Source organism: Manacus vitellinus, unplaced genomic scaffold, assembly GCF_001715985.3.
Source record: "Manacus vitellinus isolate BGI_N305 unplaced genomic scaffold, ASM171598v3 scaffold_2_pilon, whole genome shotgun sequence".
Classification (NCBI taxonomy): Eukaryota; Metazoa; Chordata; class Aves; order Passeriformes; family Pipridae; genus Manacus; species Manacus vitellinus.
Genome location: NW_021940208.1, coordinates 29,946,523 through 29,973,074, shown reverse-complemented (window position 1 = coordinate 29,973,074; position 26,552 = coordinate 29,946,523). Strand labels below are relative to the sequence as shown.

Here is a 26,552-nt window from a genome sequence, read left to right as displayed (position 1 = left end):
CTCTCTACAAAAACCTGAAAGGGGGTTGTAGCAAGGTGGAGATTGGTCTCTTCTCCCAGGCAACAAGTGACAGAATGAGAGGAAGGGGCCTCGAGTTGCACCAGGGGATGTTTAGATTGGACAATAGGAAAATTTTTTTTCCCTGAAAGGGTTTTGTAAAGTGTTGGATCAGGCTGCCCAGGGAAGTGGTTGAGTCACCATCTCTGAGGGTATTTAAAAGATGTGGAGATGTGGTATTCAGCGACACAGTTCAGTGGTAGTTTTAGCAATGCTGGGTTAATGGTTGGACTCAATGATCTTAGAGATCTTTTCTAATCTAAAAGATTCTGTGATTCTAAGAAATATGTGAACAGTTCCCATTTATTGCTTTTAAGAAAAATATATTGCACAGTAAAACTCCTGACCACTTTATCATCTGCCATATAGTGTCTACTTTGCATTAGCCAAAATCCAGTCCTATTTCCTGTTTCATCCAGTCCAGTTTTTCTGCAGAGCTTGTTTTTCTCTCCTAGTACAATAACAATATCACTTCAGTTATTGCTGTCACAGCAAGCAGATCAGACACGATCTGTAGCATCTTCATACAATATATTAATTCTGGTTATGTAAAATATTACAATAATTGATTGCATCAAACAAGATGCAGACAACACAATTAAAACACTATAGTGTAACACATATAATATGAAATTATAGACACATTACATGACTAGGTACATATCTATATATTAGTTGGCATATGGGGCCTAAGAAGAGATTTGAGGAATTGAAGATAATTTTATTTTTTAAATCAAGAATCAGAATATAGCCACTCTGGGCTTGAACAGAGCCCTTTCTTGCCTCTTACAAAAAGACTTCTGGTTTTCTTACAGCCATGGACCAGCTTTCCATCACATACTTTGTTTTTTAAAGCTATAATGAGATCAGACATAGCTCAGCTTTCCTTAACTCTCCATGGGCTTGTATCAACGCAGATGTTCATTAAGAAGAGATAATGGTTTAAAAGCTCTAATTTTCTTACCCTCTCTGCCATCTAAACTGATCCTAATGTGATTAGGAAAGTCCTTTCTTACTTAGGCAGGGTCAATTTGTCTCAGAGGAGGTAGGGAAAGGAGACATTGAGGGTGCCAGTGCTGGCTCCGTGCTCAGAAATGTTATCATGGCAGCTAGACTTGTTAATGCAGTGTCCTTCATCACATCCAAAGGCAGGGGAGAGCAACCCACTTCAGTCATTTTTTATTTATCTGGAAGCAATGAACTGCCACATTTCCACAAGTGTACTTTATACAAAAAGAGGCTTCCAAACCTGGTCATTGTAGTTGCACCCATAATGTCTGACTTATCACAGCTTCACCTCAGCGCTGTGAGGACCACAAGAAACCAGTGCATTGGGAGAAAGCTGCCAAAGTGTTGGCACAACATGTTTGGTTGCCAGAGCTCCTAAGCATTTCATATCATACACAAACTGACCAGAAATTAAAGCAACAATAAGGGAGTTTAGCTTAAGGTCAGAAAATACCGGGATGCTCCCAAACCACAAGGAGCCTGTGTCAAATAATAAGTAACTGAAACAGGGAGAAAGTCCTAAAGACGTGTTGCTGCAGTGTTGGCCAATGGGCCAAGATTTGGCTACAAGCATGGGGAGCACCATGGGCAGCAAGTTGCAGACTGGAGGATCAGGGTGGGCTGTGGGGGTCATGCTAATTTCAGAGCTATGTGCCACAGAGTGGGGAGGGGGCAGCAGGGAAGGAAGGGCAGAGCTGCACCATGAAGGCCATCAGAGGAGAGGCACGTAATTATACGTGATGCTGAGTGTGCCAGTGGTCAGGGTACACCTGCACTGTGTTTTGAGACAGCCTCACACCAAGAAGGTATGTGGAAAGATTAAAGAGAAGATCACTTCTCCCCTTCTGCATTCACCTACGTCAGGCCTGGGTGGAGAGAAACACTGCTAAGATTTCAAATGGGCACTCTCATCCAGCCCTGGGGTGTAAATTACCACTTCCCTCCTCTGTAGTTCCCTACCAGGCATCACAGACAAACAAATTTTCAAAAGATGGTGTTACCCTATTCCTACAGCAGCTGCTCAGCTGCTGTCTTTGCCATCCCACCTGAAATGAGCAGGCTATCACAGTGCAGGTTAACCTTCATCTGCAGGGGCTGAAGACCATGTGACCAGTCTTCACTACCAGCTCAGTCCATTTTCTGGCAGGCCTCCTTGGACAAAACTAGCATGCCAGTCTTGGCTGCTGACCTCTCATTTCTTATGCACTTCTTTTCTGGTCATCCTGATGCAAATCACAAAATCAGTCTGGCAATTCCAGCTGCTGGCACTCTACACTTCTTGCTCTCCATGCAGTTCCTCCAATGCAGACAACTGGAATATGAGGTGCCTCAACTCTTCAAACTGTGTAGGCAAATGTTTCCTACTGTTTTTTCCCTAGTGCTGTTTCTAGTGTAGGTCTGGGGGCTGTCATTTGGGCTCGTTTCACACCCTGTGTGTTCTCTGCATTGTTGTGGTGGATGTCATGGACCAGCTCTTCTGTTGTTTGTCCCTTGCACCTTATCTCTATGGCATTGCAAGGTCTTTCCCTGCTACTAGGTTAAGTGCAGAGATGGCTCAGCATTGTGGCCTGTCTTTTCCATAAAAGGCGCAAACACAAGTTCATTTCCAAATGTGTCATTCTCTATATCTCAGAATTTTTCACTTTGCTGTTTTGGTCTGAGGTTTGGGTCATGCTTCAGCTTTGTTTGCCTTCATGCCTTCAGGTTTGGGTCATGCCTTCAGCTTTGTTCTTTCATTGACTCTGCGTGCCCCCACAGCAGGCATTGTTCAAACACAATTTTCAGTATTACAACAGTAACATTGCTGAGACTTCATACAAAGTGGGGTGGGTTTTTTTCATATCTGTTCAAACAGATGTTATAAACTTCCAGAAAAATTACTACTTTCAGGCTGGGGCTCCTTGCCTGTTCTGTGACAGCAGAACCCTGGAAGTGCTGTTCCCATTTCCTTTGTGTTTTAGTAATGCTGTCAGGGGACTACAGAGTTTGGTTTATTTTATGCAAACATCCATTTTCTAGTTTCCTTTCCCTTCAATCTTCATTAAAATTTCTTGCCCCTTTTGTCCTTTGTGGTGGGTTAATCCTGTCCACCTTGCTTAATCCCCACAAGCAGGATGGGGGAAAGAATCAGAGAAGCAATAGTGAGAAAAAGTCAGATCTTAAGATACAGATAAGTGAAGAAAAGAGAGAAAATAAAGAAAAGTAATGCAAATGCAGTCACAGACCAATGTCAGCTGATCTCCAGGCAAAGACTACTTTTGAAAGAATACCCTCCCCCCAATTTATTGATGAACATGACATTTCAAAATATACATTTGATCAATTTAGGTCATCTGTCCCAGCTGTGTCCCTTCCAAAGTTCTTGGCCATTCTTCAATAAACTTGCGGGGGGAGGCAGAGTGAGAAACAGAGACCTTGATGTTGTGCAAGCTCTTCTCAACAATAACTGAAACATTCATGTTTTATCAATACCATTCTGGTCACAAATCCGAAGTCCAGCACCATGTGGGCTTCTGTTAAAAACTTAGTTCCATCCAAGGCAGCCCCAGTGCTCATTTTATTTCACTCCACACCCTCCGTGACTCCTGCCTTCTTTCACATTGTTCTTTTCTGGTGCCAACTATAAAAGATACCTGACTAAATGAAGAATGTCATTTTACCAATTGAAGGGAAATAGGTATGGCTGGGGTAGATGCAAAAGCAGATCATGAGGTGAGTCCATGCTATTTTCATTGATTTTTGAGAGATCCTATATTGACTAGATCATATGGAGATATCTGTGAACCTCAGATGTTAGGTAAAGTTAATCAAACTTTTTGGTTTTGAAACCTTACAGTGATCTCAAAACTTTGAGATCAAGCACAAAACTTTTACCAAATTTCTCTTTTTGAGATCGTAACACTCTAGCCCAGCAAACCATCACCTTCCACTACCTAAATGGCCCACATCTTCAAAAGTATTTTGTTCTGTGGCTCTTTCTAAAATCTGAATTTTTGTCCTTAAAGACAACTTTTTTGTCCCTAAAGAGTCAACACCATGATATGTTACATACACCACTTTCCACTTGTGTAGAGGTGGAAATACAACTTTGGCTGCATATTTTACCCCTATGCCTCTGTGGTAACCCCCAACACCAACAAATAACGATAAAAGTGTGTCATTCTCATTACCTGCAGGGATAACAAAGATTAAAAGGGAGAACAAGAACAAAGAAACTGGATTTTATTCTATTGGTCATGCTGGCTTTATATATTGGAGAGAGGAAACTGGAACCCTCATTTTCTAGGTCGCTTTGTTCAGGCACCTTTTGCTATGCACAAAGAGATTCTGTAAGCAGGATATAACAACTTTGAAGTATAACACAGTTATTTATTGGTTGACACAGACAAGAGATAGCTAGGATTTAATGTGTTGCCAGGCTAAGCATCAGAATGCTCAGTGTCCCCCATAAGACACCTGAAGAGTCCTTGCTGGGCAAGCAATCAGCCATTAGATGGGGAGGGTTTGCTTTCTACTGCGCTTGTAACAGGTTCTCAGTGCTGTCGAGTTTCCAGTTTCCAACTCTGTGTGTTGGAAACTCTAGGATTTTATATATTCCCATGCTTGTGTTTTTCTTCTTGAGTCCTGGAGTTGCTACCTATCTACCTGCCCCTAAGATCAGAGTAAACTCTCTGTAGTCAATGGACTGAGACACCCCAGGTTTTCAGTGGTCCCCCAGTAAGTAGGGGATGGACAAATTCCCATGATGGATGGTGGCTTAGCCAGTGTAGGAGAAAACTGTGCCATTTCCTTTACCTGTTCATGAACATGACCTGCTGGGGACTTGGGGCAGGATCCAGCTCCTAAAATACAGTTAGGCACCATTTGTTCTCTAACTCCAAATCGCTTCGACACAATAAGAGTCTCTATATACCAAAGCTGCCACTGAAAATGTGCTAATGTACCTAGTGTACCTCCTCGCCCTTAAAGGGCTGATGTCTTTGGACTATCTTGTTCAGCTCTACGTCTTTCACTTGTACTACTCTGGGTGGAAAATCAGATAGTCCTATGCTGCCCAATGGACTAGATTCTGTATTTATTTTGTGAGTGTACCCTACACAAACTGACAGTACACAGGGCAGGAGAAGGCACAACTCCCTAGCAGCAGCTTTCAGTCTGTGTTTCATCTACTGCTTACAGAGCAACCTAGCAAACAAGAAGTCTCTCCCAAAAAGGAGGGAGCCACATCTACTACTTCCCACACAAGTGCCCTAATGGTGGAATAGATTGGAGTAGGAATCACCCTCCACTCTTTCTGTTGAAGCAAGGCAAACATGCAGGCAAAAACATAAGCATCTTGGCATAGAAGAAATATGATTCCATATTTATGCCTCTTGTGCAAAGAGTAAACCACATACTGGTTTCTTTTAGATAATGTCTCTTGTAAAACACAATCCACAGAAACCAGGACTGGATCCTAAATTTATCTTCCTTCACATTGGCATGCAAACTGTGAAAGCCTTTGCTGTCCTCGTGTCTCCCTGCTCTTAGCTGTAGTGGCAGTGGAATGGCTGCACTGGAGTTGTCTTGGCTTTGTTCAGCTAAGAATTTGGGTTTACAGTTGTTCACCCTTTATGTATGGTGCTTTTTCAAGGTACTTGTTATGTTCAGTGCTGGAGAAAAAGAAATAGCAGAAGTAATGAGGGTTGTACAATGGTAAAGCAGCAAAGTGAGAAATGCACCACTCCAGTGCAAATGAGTCTCATTCTGACCACTCAGCATCTGCTGTTCTCCCTGGAGCCATGGCTCCTCTATTAGCAAAACCTTGGGGTGCCTCCACTGAATCGGGATGCACACAGCTAATCATGTTCATCTGAGTGTGATCCTTCAACAGGTGTCTCTAGTTGTATGGTTGGGATTTGGATGTATAATGAGAAGCCAAATCTACTTGAGATACCCTTGCTCCAGAGTGCCAGTATCAGGAAACAAAAGACATGAAAGCAAATAATGTACTCCTGTGGTCATAGTATATACATAAAATTAATTCCTTGTAACTGAAACTGATTGTTCACATAAATCTCACTCAGCTTTTAAGCTAGGACGTAACCTCTGCTTAATTGATATTCATACTTGAAGACAAAGAAATCAATTTGGCACGTCCAAGGAGCCTTTAAGTTTTTCACATAGAAAGTCTTTCATGGGCACATGAGTTTAGCTTTTTACAGGCTCAGGTTTGTGAAGCTGAAGATACACTTTAATAATTACCTGCATAGATGTATCTCCCCTTGGCAGGCTTGGAAATAAAACCACCTTCTAAATGCATCCTTTCCATGGTCAAATGCCTAGGCATATGCAAACTTGCAGAGATAGTTCCTGTTCTTTCCCTCGCTGTCTCACTACTCCAGGGTAAGGTGCCCATTTATAATTTTTTTATTACTGTGTACACGATCAAGCCCTGTGGAAGCACCTACTGAAATGTGGCTATGACACTTCCATTCCTGTTTTATTGTTCTTTCATCACTGTCCATCCAGTAACATCCTCAGATTCAGCCAAAAGAGCACAAATTAGGTGGGAAAGCTCATTTTAACATCAAGCCTACAGTGTGGGCATATCAGCAGCAAAAAAAATTATGATGTGTGAGAAAGTTCAGCCCCATTTCTGACTTACTGGAGCTTGGATGGGGTTAGCCGTGTACCCTCATAAGCACACTCTTCCTTAAAGCTCTGAACCAAGCAAGCAGAAGAGCAAGGAGTCTGTGCTACATTTTGAAATGAGCTTGTACAGCAGGTTCGCTGCATGGTTATCATGCCTTGTTACACACACTGCCTTGTGTCCTACAATTTATGTGCTAAGTAGTTTTAATATAGCACCCACATTGATTTCAAGGGTACTTTCCAAAGTGGTGTGACTCTTCAGCTGACAGGGAAGGTAAAGCCTGAATGCCCTTTTCTAGACATAGAAGAGCTGCAGTACAGCTGAGGAGTTGAAATCAGTCCAAAAGAGCTGCTGACACAATGTGCACTTGAAGGAAGAGATGTTTTTTACATCGTGCCTTGTGAAAACAAACACGTACCTGACATGTAACTGCATCTTGACATAAGGTGTCAAAAGAAAAGGCCTTCCACAAGAAAATGCTTATTATTTTCATTTTCAAATGACTGAGTGCTTAGGAAAGGTGCCAAAAGATGTCCCTTAAAGCTGACAGTCTCTGTGCAACCATTAACCTTCAAGGGCTTGGGAAGCAGCACATGAACTCCCTGATGTGAATTTCTACCTCTTGCCTGCACATGCTGAGCAGCCACCTCTGGGCGTGGGAAATTTGTATATGGCTGTACCCACCAAGCCACAGCAGGCCAAGGTCACAGCAGTGTGATGGGCAGCATTCTCCCTGGATTTGCCTCATACCAGCAAACATTTTCCTTAATTGCCTTGGAGAGACCAGAGGCTGTTTCCACCAAGCACAATGCAGAAGCCACTCTGTGTGAGAGGCAAGTTAAACCACATGGACAGAAGATGTGCCACTTGTCCTCAGAGCCAAGGAATGACTCCTGACCTGTTTTATTCACCTATATAAGGGTAGACTAGGTTTATAAGTTAGGAATGAGGTCTGGTTGAGATCCAGACCTTGATCACCTGCAGAACTTTTTAAATGGCATAGCTTCAAGATTACCCTGTCTCCCTACAATGAAGGTATATCTGTAAGCCAGGTTGTGTCATCTGAACTTGGGACAAAGATTTGTCCCTTGAACTCCTTTATTTGGCAGTTTAGGCTTTGTACATGACCTGCATACCATCACCCTTTAAAGGCGACAAGCCATGGTGAAAACATAGATGCTTGCTTTGTCACAGGGAGTCTTTCACATGAGGGACCAGGTGGAACAGAATTTATCACCTGGATGGTTAGTGTCAATGTACATCTTCACATGGCAAAGAGAGGGCACAGAGTTATTCCAGGTGGCTAGCTGAGATCCTGAAAGCAGTCTAAGTTTAGAGTTGGATGTTGATGTGTCATGGCTCAGTTAGGGCAGAGTTCAAGGAAGAGCAGTGATGTTATCAGGAGAGCCTAAATTCATAAAAACACTGATCTAGAAAAGGATATAAAGACAACAATAGGACCCCATTATACAGAGTATTCTGAGTTGGAAAGGACCCACAAGGATCACTGAGTCCAACTCATAAGTGAATGGCCTCACCGGGGATTGAACCTATGGCCTTGGCACTATTAGCACCATGCTCTAAACTCAAGGCAACATGGGGACAAGCCAGTGTGGAGCCAGACTGATGGATAAGGAAGAGACAGACTCAAAGGGCTTGAAGGTGACCAGGAAGCTCAGAGGCAGGAGTAAGGTAGGATTCATCTCCAAAAACCAGATATCTGAGCTCAGCTTAGTCACTCTCAACTCCTCTTATAGGCAGTGGAGAAAAATAGCCAAGCAATACCAGAATCAGGACAATGTCAGACCAAACTGGGAAGTAAGCTTATCTGTAACTCTGCCACTCTGCACCTTCAGATGGTTTAACTCAATCCTGATATTATTTAATACAGTCTTTTCTAAATTTCCAGCCTGCATTTCTTTAACTGCAGTCACTTTTGTAAGGTTAGTAGCAGGAAACTCCAGCGAAAGGACATTTGCAAGTCACTTTAGGTTGATACTGCTGTCAATGATACCCATTTTCACATCTGACTGTTAAGAAAGAGTTGTAGTTTACCTTTCTCCATATTTTAATTAAAAATTTCTTCTTAAAACTCTTTTTAACCTCAGTTTCTCATCCTGAAACTTTCACTTTCCTCTCATCTTCTACCAGTGTCACCTTAATGTCCACCACCTGGAGTTGCAACTGTATCTCCTCTTTGCTCTTCTCTTACTGTCCTTTCTTCATTGCCCGAGTTGCATGACTTGACATATAGTAGCCAGCCGTCACTGTCACTAGGGCACCTTTCTAAGTAAAAATGAAATTAAATATTGAGCAATAGTAAGTGCAAATGAAACACAGATCAGTATGGCATATCACCACAGTGCTGAGGGTCTTGAATTGCAAGGTTTCTTTTCCTTAAACCATTCTTATTTCCCAAGACCTTTTATGTAACTACTCTGTACCCAAGGGCAGTACCAGGCCCATGGCATTTAACACAACACCTAGTCTTCTCTGTAGTCTAATAATTTGGGCAATCTCTGGCCAGTTTCAGATCTTGTACAACTCTGCTGCTGCTGACTACCATTCTGATAAAAGAAGAAAAGCAGCATGGGCCTGTTCCTCCATTTACTTAATGTATGCTCAATAGCATTGCCCTGTAATATATCTGTGACCAATCAATACTTGATATAATTTTAGCAAATTGTGCTGGAGCAAGCCCCAAAGCTAAAGCAGATCTTCATGTAAAACAGGCAGCAGAAATAAATGGGGAGAAAGCTCATGTGGAAAACAAAGTAGAGATGCGACTTGCAGGTCTGCCTTTGCAATGCTGATGTCACTTCCTCAAGTCCACCAGAGACACAAAGCATCTCTAGGGAAAGAGCATTTGTGATCCTTAAGTTGGGACTGCAGCATTACAACTGCATCAGCACTTTCTGTGGAAAAAGGTTCTCCACTACCTGCCCTGAAGTTAGCTGCTCTCACCTGTGTGACAAGACCCCTAGCGGGGATGAGGCTAAGCAGGGATGAAGTTAATGATCTTCATTCCATGCTGCTCATTACTGGGTTTCTCTGGTTTGTAGTGGTGGAGGATCTATGTTCATACATTTCTGTTCTGTGCTGGAGTGGACTGACCTGAGTGGCTGTGGATGGAGGAAAACAGTGAGGTCTTTCACTGATCATTTATCTTCTGGTCTAAATCTGAAGCAGGTCTTGCCATATAGCTTCCCACCATAACCTTGCAGAGCCTCCTGTTTGTGCTTCCTTGAGCCCACAAAAACAGGGCAGTCAGCTCTCCTGCTCTGCTGTAGAAAAAAGAGTTATAATTTCAGATTTCCTTCCATCCAGTGCCAAACTGCAACCCCAGTTTAGAAAGGAAAGATCCTTAATGCACATGGTAAGAGTAGAATACTGCTCTGGGTACTTTCTCTGTGGATACACTCTGTAACAGAGTGTGGACAGACTTCTATGAGTGAAAGAAAATGGGTTAGTTTTCCATCTTATGACTGGGACAAACAAGAACAATGAGTTAACTAATGGCTAGCTTGTAGTTTAATAAATGGCAGTCAATTATTACAATTTTCTTTCCTTCAATATGTGAGACAATGCCAGGGCACTGTGTTGCACGATGGGGAATGCCTGGTGAGTCAGGGCAGGTTGCAGGGAGGAGAGCAATGTTGCTGGGTCAGGGAAGGTTGATCCAGAGTGGACAGGCACTGTGGTGCTGAGGTGCACAGGTGTGATGGCTCCACAGTCTAGGGGCAGAAGGGTCTGAGCAGAAGCCAAATATGTGTGTCTTGACCTTGAGACTCTGCAGAACTACTAGGGTATAATTTTGCTTTCACACAGCTCAAAGTCAAGTTATCCGTGCCATTCTTCAACATTACTCCTAAAACTTCAAAGCTATTTGTTTCCCTGCACTGAGGATGCTTTTGAAGGAGATCAGCTTTGTTACCTGGCAGCAGGGACTGGTCTTCAATCAGCATCAGACTAAGTACACAGGAATCTATCAGGGTGGCTGCTGTTCGGAGTAAACTGTCCCCAGTAAACTGCTGACAATGATGGAGGGAAAAGGGCCAAGCAAGTACATGGCTAACTGCCCCTTTGTCTCTGTGAATTCCACCGTGTGGCAGCTAGGTTGCACTTCTAAGTAGCAATGGGAGGAAGCCTGTGCAAGTGGAAAGTCCTACTAGGCTCTGTGATTCAGGTCCACAGCTTAAGGTCCTGTCATCACTGAGCTTTTCCCATATTTAATTCTAGAAAGAACCTCTGGTAAAAGCAGTGTTCATCTCATTATGAATTCAATTTTTGTGACAGCCCTGCTAGGGCTCTTAATTCCTTGTGTTCAAACAACAAATGAGATGACTCAACTGCAATCTCTAATAGGTATCATGGATAAGTAATCATTCATTTGTTATAGGGCCTCTCACCCAAAGGACAGAGATGAAAATTTGTCCTCCTAATAGAAAGAGCTGTAAATTAGTTTTATTTCATTGTTAAATCTAGAGGACTGAAAATTAGGATGACCATCCCTTAGCTGAGAAGAAAACGTGACAGCTCCAGGGATTTTCTGCATTAGGCAAATAGGCAGCTCATAATCATCCATTGAACAGTCACAGTGGCTGTGTCCTGACACCCTTGCTACTCAAGAGTTGTGATTCTCCTGATATAGTGAACATGGGGAAACTTCTCAAGTCTGATGTCCAGTGCTGGGCCAGTGACCCCAACTCCACTTCTAGACAAGGAAGAGAAGTGAACATCTCCTGCAGGTGCTCTCAGTAATTTCATCTCTCCCTGAAGATGAACATGTTCAACACAAGGATGATGAATAACTTTGTGGAGGTGCATCTTATCTCCATTATTAAGAAGATTAAGCTTCATGAGTAGGTCAGATTTGAACATGTCTATCTTTTAGATAAATACATTTAGACAAGACAAATTCCACGCAAAATTTATCCAGTTGTTTGTCACAGGTATTTATTCTGCCGAGTAATGTTATCTTTACCCTCAAAGTCTTTGCAAGCCCCCCTGTCTAAAAGATGTTATCCTGAATTACCATGGACTCGCTGTGGATTTGGAAATTACGGAGTAAGCCATCACTGCATGCTTATAGGGTGGAAAAGAAGGAAATGAAGGCTTTTAAAGACAGATGGAAGCTATGTTGACAGGGGCATGAAGGTGCCTAACAGCCTTCACTGAGCAAGTAGCTGCTGGTGAAGTTGAAGAAACACTTGAGTTGTTCCCCTTGGGAGAACGTGTGTCTCTCTTGCAGTAACTTCACACGATTCGTGCCTTTGGCATGGCAGGCTGCATAAAACATTACATAGACATTCCTGTTTGTTAAGCCTGATCCCAAAGGGCTTCCCTGAGCTCTCCTAGCCCTTTATGAAACCAGAAGGTGGTGTAATGCCCACCCTGACTGACTCAGGTTGTCACAGGGGTGGACAGTTCCTTGTAGCAAACCCATGCTCTTCACCCCAGAATCATAGCCCAACATGGAGCAGGTACTGCAGCAGGAATCTCTATGGACTGAGGGCACCCTCAGAGGGCGATGAGGCTGTTTCCCTCTCTAACATGGTGCACCCTGCCCAGGGGGCAGGTAGGCAGCACTGCAGTGTGAGAGACAGGAAGAAGATCTTCCCCTCAGTCTCTCACCCCTCAGACGCCACGCTTCCTCCTTGCAGCCCTTTGGGAAGAAGGAAAAGAGTTTGTCCTGGGAACACCTTTGATGTGATAAAAATGAATGGTCTGTCATCTTGTTCAATAACATCACACAGAAAGATCTATAAAAAGCTCTCTATAGAAAGTTGAAAATAAATTTAGAAAATCTACTTCACTCTCAAATCCTCAAAACCCATAAGTGTATCAGAATAGTTGTAAAATTATTCACTTTTATGATGTGCAAGTTATGCAGTATTGTACAGCCAGATAAGTTTATAGGAACACGTGTTAAGCTGCCTGCATGGGGAGGACCTGACTGAAGTTAAAACATAAAACCTTCCCACAAGACAAGTGAGGTTGTGAGGAGGGACACTAAAGTGTGAGAATGGCTTTGAATAAGATATGTGGCTTCTCTTCCCCCTTTCCCCAGTGCTACACTTCACTGAAATAGGAAACTTTAAAACAGAGAGCCAAGGAGACCAGAACTGACAGAAAGAGCCTATGGTGCTGCAGCCAGAGCTGCACAGTCTATGCCAATGGATTTCCAACTTTAAAAACAACTAGACTCTAGGGACTGCAGCACTACTGCGTGATGGGTCTCTCACCTCTGATTGTTCATGTTTTACCCATAAACAACATCATCATCCCCTGGTAAAATCCAATCAGTCAGCCTCCCCTCAGTGTCTGATAATATCATGGAGCAGATCCTCCTGGAAGATGTCAAAACATGAGGAAGATGGGGATGTGATTAGAGACAGCCTATATGGTTTCACCAAGGACAAATCATGCCTGACTATTTTAGTAGCCTTCTGCAATGTAGTGACTGCATCACTGGAGAAGAGCTACAGATGTCATCAGCTTCTGTAAGGCCTTTGATACAATCCCCCACAATATTTTTACCTCTAAATTGGAGAGAGATGGGTTTGATGGATGGACTGTTAGATGGATAAGGAATTGACTGGATGGATGGCGGCATCCAAAGAATTATAGTCAATGGCTCGGTATCCAAGTAGAAACCAGTAATGAGCAGTGTGTCCCACAAGGGTCCATAATGGGACCAATACTACTTAAAATCTTCATGAAAGATAGACATAGACAGTGGGATTGAGTGCACCCTCAGCAAGTTCGCAGATGACATCAAGCTGAGGGTGCAGCTGATTCACTCGAGGGAAGAGATGTCATCCAAAGGGACCTTGGCAGGCTTGAGGAGTAGGGCCTCATGAATCTCATGAAGTTCAACAAGGCCAAGTGCAAGGCTCTGCCCCTGGGTCAGGTCAATCCCTGGTATCAATACAGGCTGAGTGGTGAATGGATCTGGAGCAGTCCTGTGGAGACTTGTACTTGGGGGTACACGTCCATATAAAATCAGATATGACTTGGCAATACGTGCTTGCAGCCCAGAAAGACAACCATATCCTGGTCTGTATAAGAATAAATGTGACCAGCAGATCAGAAGAGATGATTCTGCCTGTCTACTTCCCTCTTGTGACACCCTATCTGGAATAGTGAATCCAGCTCTGGGGGTCTCCAACATAAGAATGATGTGAACCTCTTAGAACAGATTCAAAGGAGGGCCATGAAGGTGATCAGAGGGCTGGAGCTTTTCTCCTATGAAAACAGGCTGAGAGAGTTGGGGTGGGAGAAGTTTCCAGGAAGATCTCATTGCAACTTTTCAATTCGTAAAGGGGCTGATAAAAAAGACAGAGACACTTTTCACCAGGGCCTGTAGTAACGGGACAAAGAGTAACAGTTTTAAACTGAAAGAGGGCAGGTTTAGATTAGACATAATGATGAAACTCTTTACTATGAGGATATTGAGACAGAGGAACAGGTTGCCCAGAGAAGTTGTGGATGCTCCATCCCTGGAAGTGTTCAAGGCTAGCTTGGATGGGGCTTTGAGCAATCTGGTTTTCTGATAGATGTCCCTGCCCATGACAGAGCAGTTGGACTTGATGATCTTCAAAGGTTCCTTCTAACCCCAAACCTTCTGTGATTCTCTTGAGGGTGACACACGAGGTCAGAGGGGAGGTGCCAGCAGGCTAGAGGATGCCAGGGGATTCCCTCCCCAAAAGGGCAGTGCTGCAGGAGGCACAGCAGGGAGACTGATTCAACCCCTCCTGGATAGGATAGACGGTAGCTTTCTGTAAGCAGGAATTTTAACTAGAACATTGTTGTGGATTTTTGGGGCTTTTTTCCTTCAACAAAATCCTTTAAATTTTCACTCTATTAATAGGGCTGGAACATTGTCTTCTCTGGCTAAGCTGAGCCTCCTTTTCTGTTCTTTCTTTACACCTGCATCCTCCCCATGTGAATAAAACTTCTAGAAGAACTATCTTCCAAAATTTGAAGGGGAGGAAAAAGAAGAAACAGCCTATGATTTGCACAAAATTAAAAGAAGTATTTGTGACACAAACCAAATGTTCCCAGAGAAATTTTCCTTTCCTTACTGCAAAAAATATATATCATTGAAACATCTGCATACATTACACAAACTAAATAAATTTACCCAGACTTGAAGTTTGTTTTTCATGCCCAAAGCTAATGGCTCACACAGGTTTTCTGGGTTGTTTTGTGTTTTGTGGGTTTTTCCCCTTTCTTAAGCCTGAATGCACAAACTCAAGACACACTTTCAGCTGACAGTAGAATAATCATGAATTTTAGGTTGTCTTGTAACAGGTAGACTTCTTCATTCAGTGCCACACTCACATTGCAGGTACCCAGAGCAAGGGCAAGCTGAATGTCACTAGTGGAGAAGGGGTAGACGTGTAGGGCAATGGAGAGTTAACCCTGAGCCCAGAACAATCTGTTTTCCTTTCTTCTCTTCCTAGTGTTCCTGAAACCTGAGCATGACTCCACCATACCAGGCCATTGTGGATGGGTTTGAGATGCTCATCACTTGCTGGTACTAGCAATGCCTCAGCAAGAGGGAGACAAGCATGATATTCAGCCACTCTTGTATTTCCTGAGACACAGCTCTTAGGAGATCTTAACCAAAAATGAGGAGTCTCTTACGGCTCATTGCTCAGTCTCTCATTCCTCATTGCAAGGAGTCTCTCATTGCTCAGTGACTGTTACAGAGACATAGGCACAGGCACAAGCTATGAGACAGGACAGAGAGACAGGGTTGGCACCATTGTGAGCCCTGTGCTCCCTTGTCACTCCACGTACATGGCCCCAGTACAGCATCTGCACTCAGCTGTGACCTGCCTGGTGCAGGTTTGGTGGCACATTACCTTGTGACGGTTGCAAGGCCAATGTGACATAGACCACAGAGCAGATCCTTGGCCAGAAGGGGTATGTACATGGGATTGGAGACATTGGTCCTACCAAGAGAGTCTGTGGGCTTGCTTAACAATCACTACCTCATCCCTTACCTCCTTCCTTTGTGCCATCCTTTGGCACTCCCAGGGTGCGTTTCTGAAAGAGCAGTTAATGGATTTATGTGTCATATAATTGTGATAGCTGGAGGTTGTCTGGTGGAAGGGAAGAATTTCAATTGTCTCAGGGTGGATTTGGTCTAATTATCTCAGATGACTTAAGCAAATCTGCTTTCTTGGAGACACGCTGTTACTGTAGTAACTTGTAAATGAATATCAGATGATGAGTTATTTAGAGGCAGTCTGAACTGGTAAGTTTATCAGCACAGTGGGCAATCATTTCTTCTTCCTTTTTTTTTTAAACTCTTTTCCATATTAATTTCTTTCTCAGTGTGAATGTAAACCAAAAAATCAACAGGTCAGATACAGGGCTCTTATGAACTCTGCCTTCCCTATCAGGCAGAGCAGATGCAGCTTGGAACTACTTTATCATTTTGCTTTTAATTAAAGCCTATAATGGTTTTGCACTTTATTAACAGGCTTTATCCAAAATACAAAGTGGATAAAGGATGAAGTGAATCTTCAGATAATTCTGCATTTTTTATTATCTCTTTTTACATATGCAGGCTGTTCACTACATCACCCAGAGCCACAGTCAGCAGTGCCTCATGAGCGGTCTGGTGATAAACAATGGTTGCACCCTGCCCTTCTGGAGAAAGAGCTGATAGCGTGTGCCTTGGCTTCGATACTTGCCTTGTGTGGCCAAAGGGGATGGCGTTTAGAGGCATCACCCTTTCTTAAAACAAGGTATAAAATCTTCTTCTAGTCCAAAGAGAAGAGGGTAAACATCTCCATGCCCCAGTGCATCAGCAGTTGCAATGCAGCATCAAATACACTGCACTATGGCTTATTATCACTGCATTGTATCCAGTCCTAAAATGCAGCAGAGAGAATACAAGTTGCAAATGAGGTCCCAAGGGCATGTGTCACCCTCTAGCCTGGCTTTTTGCAAATCTTTAATGGTTTCAGCCTTTTGGCAAACCTGGGAAGTCTGCCCGGAGGGTGCTCAGGTACTCCTAGATATGAACCAGAGATGGAAATGCTCAAATTGGAAATTTGGAAATTATCTCCAAACTACCAACAGAGGAGAACTGTTTCTGACCTGTAGCTGTCCACGCTTTCCACCTCTATTGCTGACAGTAGCTGTAGCTCAGGATCCAGGATCTAGATTCATCCCCAGTAACCATTTACCCTACAGGGAATCTCCTCATGACAGCGGCAGAGTCTGTCTTCGCTCCCTCCATGGTATGCATCAGCTCCTGCTCCACCTCAACAGCTTCAGTTCAGCTCCTCTTTTGGGTGCCTCTGCAAAGGGCTTAAATTGTACTGGCAAGAGAACATTAGTGGGCTTCTTCTTGAGGAACAGGAGTAGTTTATTGTCCTCTATTGTTCCACTTCATATGAAAAGCTCTTCAAAATGCCTAGAAAGCCACTTTTCTATCAGGGGATTTCAAGTAGCAGAAAGGAAATGCAGGAGAGGGTAGTGAGCATGGGTCCAGCACCTTGCACTGAGCAAGGATGCTCTCTGAGCGCTATGAACATATCTGGTCCTATTTGTTCCCAGAGTCATGGTCTCATACTGTCTTTACCCAAAGCCAGAATGCCTTTTTTTTTCTCTTGTTACAGCTTCATCCTTAGTTAAGCCCTTAGAGCAGGCACAGGGCGATCATCCCAGAGTAGGTGATGTGTATCAGCTTGCCAACTTGCCAGATCTCCACAGGTGCAGATGTTTCCATTTCACCCATTTCATCTCCATGCTTTTCATTTATTTTGTCTAGCAAATAACTGCCAGATGCTCCACAGAAATTGCCCGTGCATGTGGTTTGCTTATATCTACTCAGTGTATTTTATTCCTCAAAGAGAGCACAGAAAGTGATGTCAAGTGAGATCCATCAAATGCAGCAGCTAAAGCTAAACCAGGACCATTTGCCTGGATGTCCCTGACCCAGCTGCAGCTTTGGCTGAGAGATAGCAAGGTGGTATGTCTCCATTCAGTTTAAACACAAGAAGTTTCAGTCTCCTTCCATCTGGGCTGGGAAGGGTTCATCAAACTTTGTTTCAACGCAGAAGAACTGAAGAGCATGGCTTTGCTCCACCCTGTCCATGTCTACACAAGTGTCTCTCAGAAAGCATCTATGGAATTGAAATGCTTTAGTGTGAATCCTGTTTATATTTCATTATCATTACATTGTTTTCAATATATTGCAGAATGTCAAGTTTCTTGAATTCTTTTGCTTGTACTTCAAGACTGCATGGCAGTTTATGCTGAAAAAACTTATTTTTGAAAAAAAAACAAGGGAATTTAATATGGGAATAATGTCTTTCTTTCTATCTGGGATACATTTAAAATGCTGTATCATAGTCTTGCTATATCTACTACAAAACCACTTTTTTTTCCCCAAAATACTTCTATATGTGGTTTCATCTAAAATTCAGGGTTGTCTGATAGAGCGAAGTGTGTGCTACAGTGTGGACGTATACTAAAGTTGTAGTTATTTCTGCATGCTCAGAGGTGTGTAATTAGCATGAGGACAGCCATTAACACATCCCCTATGCTGTGTCACTAAATCACACCTGATTATACTGCAAAGTGAGATTAGCAAAATAAGCTTGAAGTTGTCCTCTCACTGTCTTTTGATAGTAGGAAAAACAAATCCTCCCACAGCCAAAGCTGCAACTAATATTCAGTACTTAAGAAATTCAACTGATGCATTCATAATGAACAAGATGTTGTGTAATTAAAATTTTAAATAAATCCCCAACATGAGCCCTGGCTTGGATTTCTTAATTTCAGATATAGCTTTTGACAAAATAGGTTCAGGGGGTTGTTTTTTTTTTTTTCTTCTCTTTTCTTTCATCTGAGAGATTTAAAAAATCTTATTAGCATATTAAAAAAGAGCAGGAGATAAATTGAGACCAGGATTAAAAGACTCACTACTTTCTTCATGTTACCTTTATAGTTCTTTTGAGCATCTGTCCCTAGGCAGTGGGTGTAAGTAACGTGGAGGTGGATGTTAGTGGGTGGCAAGGCTTTTGTGAGGCAGAAAGAAGCTGAGAATTAGAAAATTATTGGAGGCAGTTTCCATACAGATGAGAAGAAGCAATCAGACCCTGAGAAGCCCAGAAAGAGGAGGAAGACAGTAAGAAAACTGAATAAATGGTACATTTCTCCAGCAAAGAAATTGCCAATTTGTTTCAACCGAAACCCTGAAAGTTGCCATGGTTGCTTAAAGCTGCTGAAAACCCTGAAAAGTTGCTCATTCAAAGCATCTCACAGCTGCAGGCCTGGGTCTCTCCTTGTCTGTGGAAATCTTTAGGACACAGTAAAAAATCCACTGAGTTCTCAAGGCTCATTTCTACTAGGTAGAAATGAGTAGGTAGGTAGGCTACTTACCTACCTATAGGGTGACTGCATCTCTTGTTCTTTCTTGTCACACACAGGGCGGTGGAGGAGATGAGGTAAATAATGACATGTTATTAAGGAGTTCCTGTAGCTGTGAGGAAATCCACATTGCCAAAGTCTTGGACCTGATCTGCAGATAGTTTAATCACTTGTAGCTGCATCTGAGGTTAATGGAGGCTGGATTTAGAAAATATCAAGTGCTCTCAGAGGCAATTGTACTATGAAAAATCAGGGGCTGGTTGATACAAGCTGGACAAAAAAAATACGGTCACAACACTTGGATCTTTAATCCCTCCATGCCTAAATTCCTTGACCCAACAGTAAGAGAAAAATACTGCTGTTGTTCTTCAATTCAGCATCAAGGGTATCAGCTGGCAAGTGGCTGTTATGCACAGAGACAGACACAGCAATGAGCCTCATAGAAGAAAAAATTACACAGCAAAAAGCACCCCTCTCAGAAGAAGGTTTAATAAAAAATATGCATTCTAAAATTTGGGACTGTTTTCACAAGGAGAAATAATAAAATAAAATTTATAAGAGAAGCTCATCATCAAGATGCATAGGCTTCCATCCCCCCAGATCCCACTATTTTTTAAACAAAAAAGGTATCAGAATAGTCTAACCTGGACAAAAGTGTGTTTTCTCCCACTGCATTATTCTCAGAAACTTTTGAAATGAATATGTATTATGAGTCTATATATAAATATGTGTATGTGTGTTAATGCAAGTGTATATGTGATTTAATATGTATTTTAAAGTCAGCCTGAATCAGGTATTTCCCCAAACAATGTAAGTTTTACGAAGTTGTACACAATAAGAAACTATATCTCATAGTGGAGCTGACCATAGGAGGAGGCAGCCTCAGCACAGTTGGTGGGTTTGTAAAAAGGGTGTTAGCACAGCCCCTCTCAACCCCTGGCTCCTACCAAGGGTCACAGCTGCCATGAACATATACAGCTCCTATCAACTCTCCTGTAATCCAGCCAAGAAGGCTGAGGATGAAGAGGAAAGAGTTTGGATGCATGGAAGGAGCAGTTCCTTCTTGGGAGGATTAGGTTGCGGTGGGACTGGAGTAGAGTGGGAGCACTGTCTTCTGTTTTGGGCTGGCTGGCATGTCCAGTGGCTTTATTTTCCTCTTTGCTGTTTTCTATGTGACCCTCCTCAACAGCCCTACAATGATGGCCTTCAGACTACACCACTGACTTCCCCAAGCAAATAGCCCAGCACATGGGTGAATTAATGAGTGTTTGCAAAGTGCGTGTGATCACTGGAGAAAATACAGTTGCACAGGCATGAAGTGTCTGGAAAAGGATGATTATTTGCAGCACCTGTTCTGCTGTCAGAAACCCTTATTCACTGGGCAGTGAACTAGTCCTTGTCCTCCCTCCTTAGGATATTCTCAGCACACACCGGTACTGTTCACAGGCTGATTTTTGTACATTATGTGCATTACAGTAAGTAAAAGTATGAATGAGGCATCCAGACTCCCAATATAACACTGGCAAATGCTGAAAAGTGTGGAAAGGTGACACTTAACCTTCTCTCTGAAGACCTGAGCCTGTTTATTCTTTTGCAATGTGGTGGTGCTACTCACTCTCCATATACTGCAGGTCATCAGTGTCTGGGCCCCCTGCTGTGGGATGGGAGGACTGATTTCAACCCTTCCTCACCCTGTGGAGTTTATCTTGAGTAAATTCACCATTTTCAAGTCAGAACTTTAATGGCAAGGCATTTAGCTGCTCAGGGAAGCAGCCACACTTGCTGTCCCTATTGAAACTGTGCCGATGTGGAGCAGGGAAGCAGGGCTAGAGGAATGGTGGTGTAGCCAGTGTCTGCAACCCACAGGGCCATGAGCTCAGCCAGCAGACGTGCAGTGGGGGTTGCTACCTCTGTTTCCACTATTTGTACTACAGTTGACTGAAAACTTTGATAGTTCGAATACAAAAGGTCTCAGAGCATGAGGAGCAATACCAAAGACCTTTCTCCCAGCTGGGTGCCTCACCTTTGCAGCTGCAGAGTCAGAAATGTACTTGTGGCTTTTTGACCTCTTGGAGATCTTGGAGATCTCTAACTCTTGGATCTACTCTTCATACTTCCCCTGAATGTCAGAAGACTTCTACGAAGTCACTGGAGGTGACTTGAGTAGTGTACCAGTGGTAAGGAACCAAGGATTTACACCCTTATGTGAATAGGCATCTGCTTCTCTCTCCACGGGCTGTATTGTCTCCAATGCAGTAGGAGAAGCCCATGGTGGTACAGCTCTTCCCTGGCTAAAATAGGGTTGCCCTTCTGCTCTTTGTCTAGAAACTGGTAAAACTGCACTGAGGATGTGTTTGGTCCTGCTGCATGTAGAGAGCGGTGTCCAGGGGGATGTTCCTTTGGCACCTCCTGGGATCAAGTGAATTGCATTCTCTATGGGCTCTGCTGTAAAAGGAACTGATATTCTTCAGAGTTAGCCACCCACTCCTCAGACATCAAAGGTAAAACAAGTGAATCACATCTAATGTGGTTTGTTGCATTTTTAGCAGAAAACCTGTGTCCCAGGTCCAAGTATAATCATGGTTTGTATTTTTTTTTCCATGAGAAAAGCACCATGTGTTTATAAATTGCTCTTTGCCAAATTACTTGTTCTTAAAAAGAATTACACCATAATAAGCTGCATCATTAAAAAGAAATTTTTCTGTGAGCAGCAGAGCCTGGTTTCCTGCAGTTTGGTGCCTCATGGTGGGATTATGTTGCGTCTAATGAGGAGCACTCTGGCTGAAGCCTTTTCTCCTGTTCACAAAGACACTGTCTCATGTGGATTCGCTGGTGTCTATAATACATTTGGGATCAAACTGCCATTGTTTAGGTTCTCTCTTGTCTGCCAATGTAATACTGCACACGTGGCAAACTGTTCCTCCCTGGAGACGTGCAAGGGTCATACTTCTCTACCCTGATGCCTCTTCTCATAAAAATGATTGAAAATTAAAGCATTTGAGATTTCTATCCCACAATTCAGTTTGACTAAAATTGGCCAACAGGCTAAAAGATAATTGAGAATAATATTGGACTGACACAACAATATAATAAACCTAATTTTATTAGGTAATCGGGCAATAAATGATGGAAAGTAAATACTGGAGGAGATTAAACATGAGAAAAAATGTTCATAAATATTTATTCAAGCATTTAAATACACTCAAGGTGACCGTTTTATGCCCATTTTGCATTTCAATTTTAGTGTTTCAATTCACAGTCATATGAATCACCAACAAGGGCACAGACACCCCAATAGTTACATTCATACCTCAAAAGTAAGAGTAAAGTAATAGTTTCCTCTGAGACTTTTTTTTTTACAGTGACAGAGAATTATTAAACGTTTATTTAAAAATACTACAAATTTAAAGTTTAGAAACAGGAATGTTGAATAATTCAGAAATCAGATTTTGAAGATGGTTCTCACCTAGTCAGAGAATAAAGATAGATCATGTGGTTTGTCCTGGATTTCAGAATTTTCAGTAAACCTGAAATGAACAGAGTCAGACCAGAAATCCTTTGCTGAAGTGGTTTATGGAAAGGTTTTGAGAATGTTTCAGAAATATGAGGTGTGAAAGACAATTCACAATTATTTGTGCACATACACACAAAATCACAGATTAAGGAAAGAAGAAAGATACATTGAATAAATTGCTCATTGTAATTTATATTCCTAATTCCTAAGCCATAGAAATGTGTTCATCATAAAGAGATTTTTTGAAGGTATTTCTATTTTCTTACCTTGGATGCAGTTTAGATGGATGAGCTACCGTTGGTCTCCATGCTTATCAAATTAGGAGAATGCATTTCTAAATTCAATTACATCCTCAGTGGAAGTGGTTTCTCTGACTCTGGTAATCTTTGGAGAAGAATTATACACAGTCTATAAAGCTTCACATTTCAAAACCTAATTTTGAATGTTATTCAAGAGGTTAATTTAAGATTCATCTTCCAAAAGGAGAGTTAAATAAAACTGATAGAAGGCTGGAACTTGTTGAGTGGTTGAGAGGTTTATCAGCATGTGAGAACGAGTTCATTAGTTTTAATTAGTATAATCACTAATGTTGCATTAACAGTTTGGTGAGAGAAAGTAATTGCTCACACCCACTGTATTAGATTGGGAGATTAGAATTCATTTTATGAGGCAATTAGCATTTCAGGGATTTTTTTTTTTTTAGGCTTTTATGATCTTCCATTGCAATACCCTCCTTCACCAAAAAGAGTTTAAATTAACCATAACTTTCATCCTAATGGGATGCAAAAATTAATGCAGAATTAAGTGTGAACCAGTAATCCCACTGCGATAAGCAGGCAGCTAATGCCACAAACCTTGATTAGTTTATAATGACCTGTTTTATTTCCCAGACAATGATAGTCATTTATCTGTCCTCAATTCATTATGTTCCTAGAAAGTTTATATTCTTGAATTTTACACAGCAAAACAAATAAAAAATGAGGAAGGGAAAAGTAGAACTGTACTGTTGAAGTAATAATTCTCCAAAGAAAAAGGAAGTTTCAGTAATAGGGCTTAACTAGTCAATTATTCTTCACATCAAATACCAGAGGAAGAAGAAACAGCTCCCTTTGACATCCAGTGCCTTGGGAGGAAACATGAATTTCACAGCAGCAGCAATCACAGCCTTGCTCTGCCCATCACATTCCTGGGCAGCTACTGACAAAGTGAGAATGGAGATCCAGGACTTGTCATCCTGGTTGGCAAGGAAGCCTTAGTCATCTGAGAGTTAGGACAATTCACCCAAGAAATTGCCTTCCAAAACATCCTGGAAAGCAAAACTGCTTACAGCAAGGCTGTAATGAAAGGCACCATGATATCCATAAAGAGATGAGAAACACACCATTTGCAACAAATTTAGCACCCATTTTATAGGATTATGCTTGCCCCTGATTAAAACAAGTCTCTGCCCAAAAAATAACCGAATAAATGCCAAATCTGCTATGTCTTGGATGTGGTATGGAAGAAAACAACTGTTAGATGTTAGAACTATAATGTAGTTCCTGGAATTTTGGGTACATATATTAAAATGAGTGGATGTGGGGCAGTATTCAGGGAATTACATGAATCTTCCAAAAACATATGTTTAAGCGAAATGTGCATACATATGTATGTACTCTTATAAGAGACATTAATGGATATATGAGACGCTCTTAGAAGAGGGGTTCAAAGACAAAAACTTATTAAACAGCCAAAAATTAGGTACAACTAGACAGACTGGATTTCAGTCTGTCTGGCATCAGCTGATGTCACCTTTAGAATGTGAATTACTCCACCTGAGGTCTGCATCCTCCGCTGTAAGGGCTGCCGCACCCTACAGACTTCAGAGGCAGTCCAAGGTGGCTTGATTGGCTGAAGTAAATGCTGAAGTAAATGTTTAAAATTGGGTAGAATGAATCATGACCAGCATGCCTGTGCTTTAGGGTTTGTCTATGCACAGAGTTATTGTGGAAAGCCATTACTCTTCCTGAATAGCATTACTTGTGAATACACTTTTGGTTGAATAAGACTTATTTCTCTTCAACAACATCCACTTGACAGAGGCAGAGCAATTTGCTTTCTAGTCCTCATGTGGAAACCTTCTGCAGGAGCTACTGCCTTTTTAGTGAGCAGCCCTACCTTAATCCAAATTTACCTTATTGCAAAAATGCCCTAAATTTACCATCCATTCACCTTTGAGAGCAATTTAAGATTTATGGAGGTAAGTGCATCTATTAGGCACAAATATATTGAACAAAAAAAAAAAAATGAAGGTATCGTATACAATAAAAACTTGACTTTTATTTCACAAATTATGGATGTTATAAAGCTTATTGTTTCAGGAAAAATGCCTGTATTTGCATGTATGTTTCATTAAAGAGTAATAATGCCATACATATTTCATTTCCTTGTTCTGAGCAGCAAAAGCCTTAACTATATAAAATGCCCCATGCTGTTCTTGCTTTGTTGTTTTTTTTTCTTTTAATCAGATTTTTCCCCCTAAACTAATGAAATTGCTCTTTAAACACATACATCATTTTCATTTTAAGTGATTTACCATGACTCAAACAGTTTCTCTCTTCTGGAGAACGAGGCACTTTTTGTTGTGCAGATCCAGGTCAGAATTGCCTCTGATATCCAGAGTGCTGAGTTCCCTGCAATCCCACTAGTGCTGTTTTAGGTGGAGTGTTAGGTGACTGATATCTGCAGGGGTCTGCACCTTGCATATCTACACTGATTCTTGGTCCACCTGCTATCACATGTAATTTCTCTCTTCTTGTAGTATGCACCGACCCTCTGTGCAGCTGCGCAGACGTCCACGGAGAGAGGCATCCTTCCTCCCTGCCATCATCACGAAGCAGTGCATGACCCCCAGCTGGTTCCCTGCATGTGCCCGCTCTTTTCCTGCCCATGGGAAGGGCACCTGGAGGTGGTGGTGTCCCACCTGAGGCAGACCCATCACATCAACATCCTTCAGGGTGCAGAGATTGTCTTCCTGGCCACGGACATGCACCTGCCCGCACCCACAGACTGGATCATCATGCACTCCTGCCTTGGCCACCAGTTTTTGCTGGTACTCAGGAAGCAGGAGAAGTATGAAGGCCACCCGCAGTTCTTCGCCACGATGATGTTGATTGGCACACCGACCCAAGCTGACAACTTCACCTACCGGCTGGAGCTCAACAGGAACCAGAGGCGCCTTAAGTGGGAGGCGACCCCCAGGTCGGTACTGGAGTGTGTGGACTCTGTCATTTCTGACGGGGATTGCCTTGTGCTGAACACTTCCCTGGCTCAACTCTTTTCTGACAATGGAAGCCTAGCGATAGGAATTGCAATAACGACCAGCAAAGTTCACAACTCCGAAGCTGAAATGTGAGGGGGAAGAGGAGCAGGAGGAGAAACAGCAACAACAGTGGTGCTCTAGCTGCCTTGTGAGAGCCAGAACTTGCAGACTTTTCGGGGGGGTCTCAGGTCTTTTATGGTATTTAGTACTTGTCCACAGTGGGCATTATGTAAACATCCCGTGGTTACAGTCTCTGTGTAATGTATTTACCATTTTGTTAATACAATTTTATGATAAATTTTAAAGAGGCTAATCAATTTATTGTAGCCCTCCAGCAGCACTGAAAACAACACATGTTAATGAAAAGTGCACCCAGGGTGACTCACAGAAACCTTTGCTCTGAGAATGCTATGCAAATATGTTTCCTTCATTGCCTGCCTAATTGACTGGAGGCCCCTGTGCCTGATGAAAGGTCAAGTATTCCACTAAGGGACAAGAGCACCCAGGTTTCCATATTAGCAACAGTGATTTAACTCTTATGCTGTGGTTATGACCAAGCCCTGCAGGAGCCTGCAGTTTCACAGCTCCCTTCAGCTTCTGAGGGAACAACTTCCTCATTCAAACACTGAAAGCTTCAG

At 42.4% G+C, this 26,552-nt stretch overlaps 1 protein-coding gene across 2 annotated transcripts in view; it reads left to right on the top strand.

Moving 5' to 3' along the window:
- The window catches only part of SIAH3 (siah E3 ubiquitin protein ligase family member 3), a 53,001-nt gene extending 26,894 nt beyond the window's left edge, over window positions 1-26,107 (top strand). For both annotated transcript variants that reach the window (XM_008929112.2, XM_018071044.1), the window contains exon 4: window positions 25,414-26,107. In XM_008929112.2, coding sequence (XP_008927360.2) covers window positions 25,414-26,007 — 594 coding nt within the window. In that variant the 3' untranslated portion in view covers window positions 26,008-26,107. The remainder of the gene's footprint in view (window positions 1-25,413) is intronic.
- The last annotated feature ends 445 nt before the right edge of the window (window positions 26,108-26,552 follow it).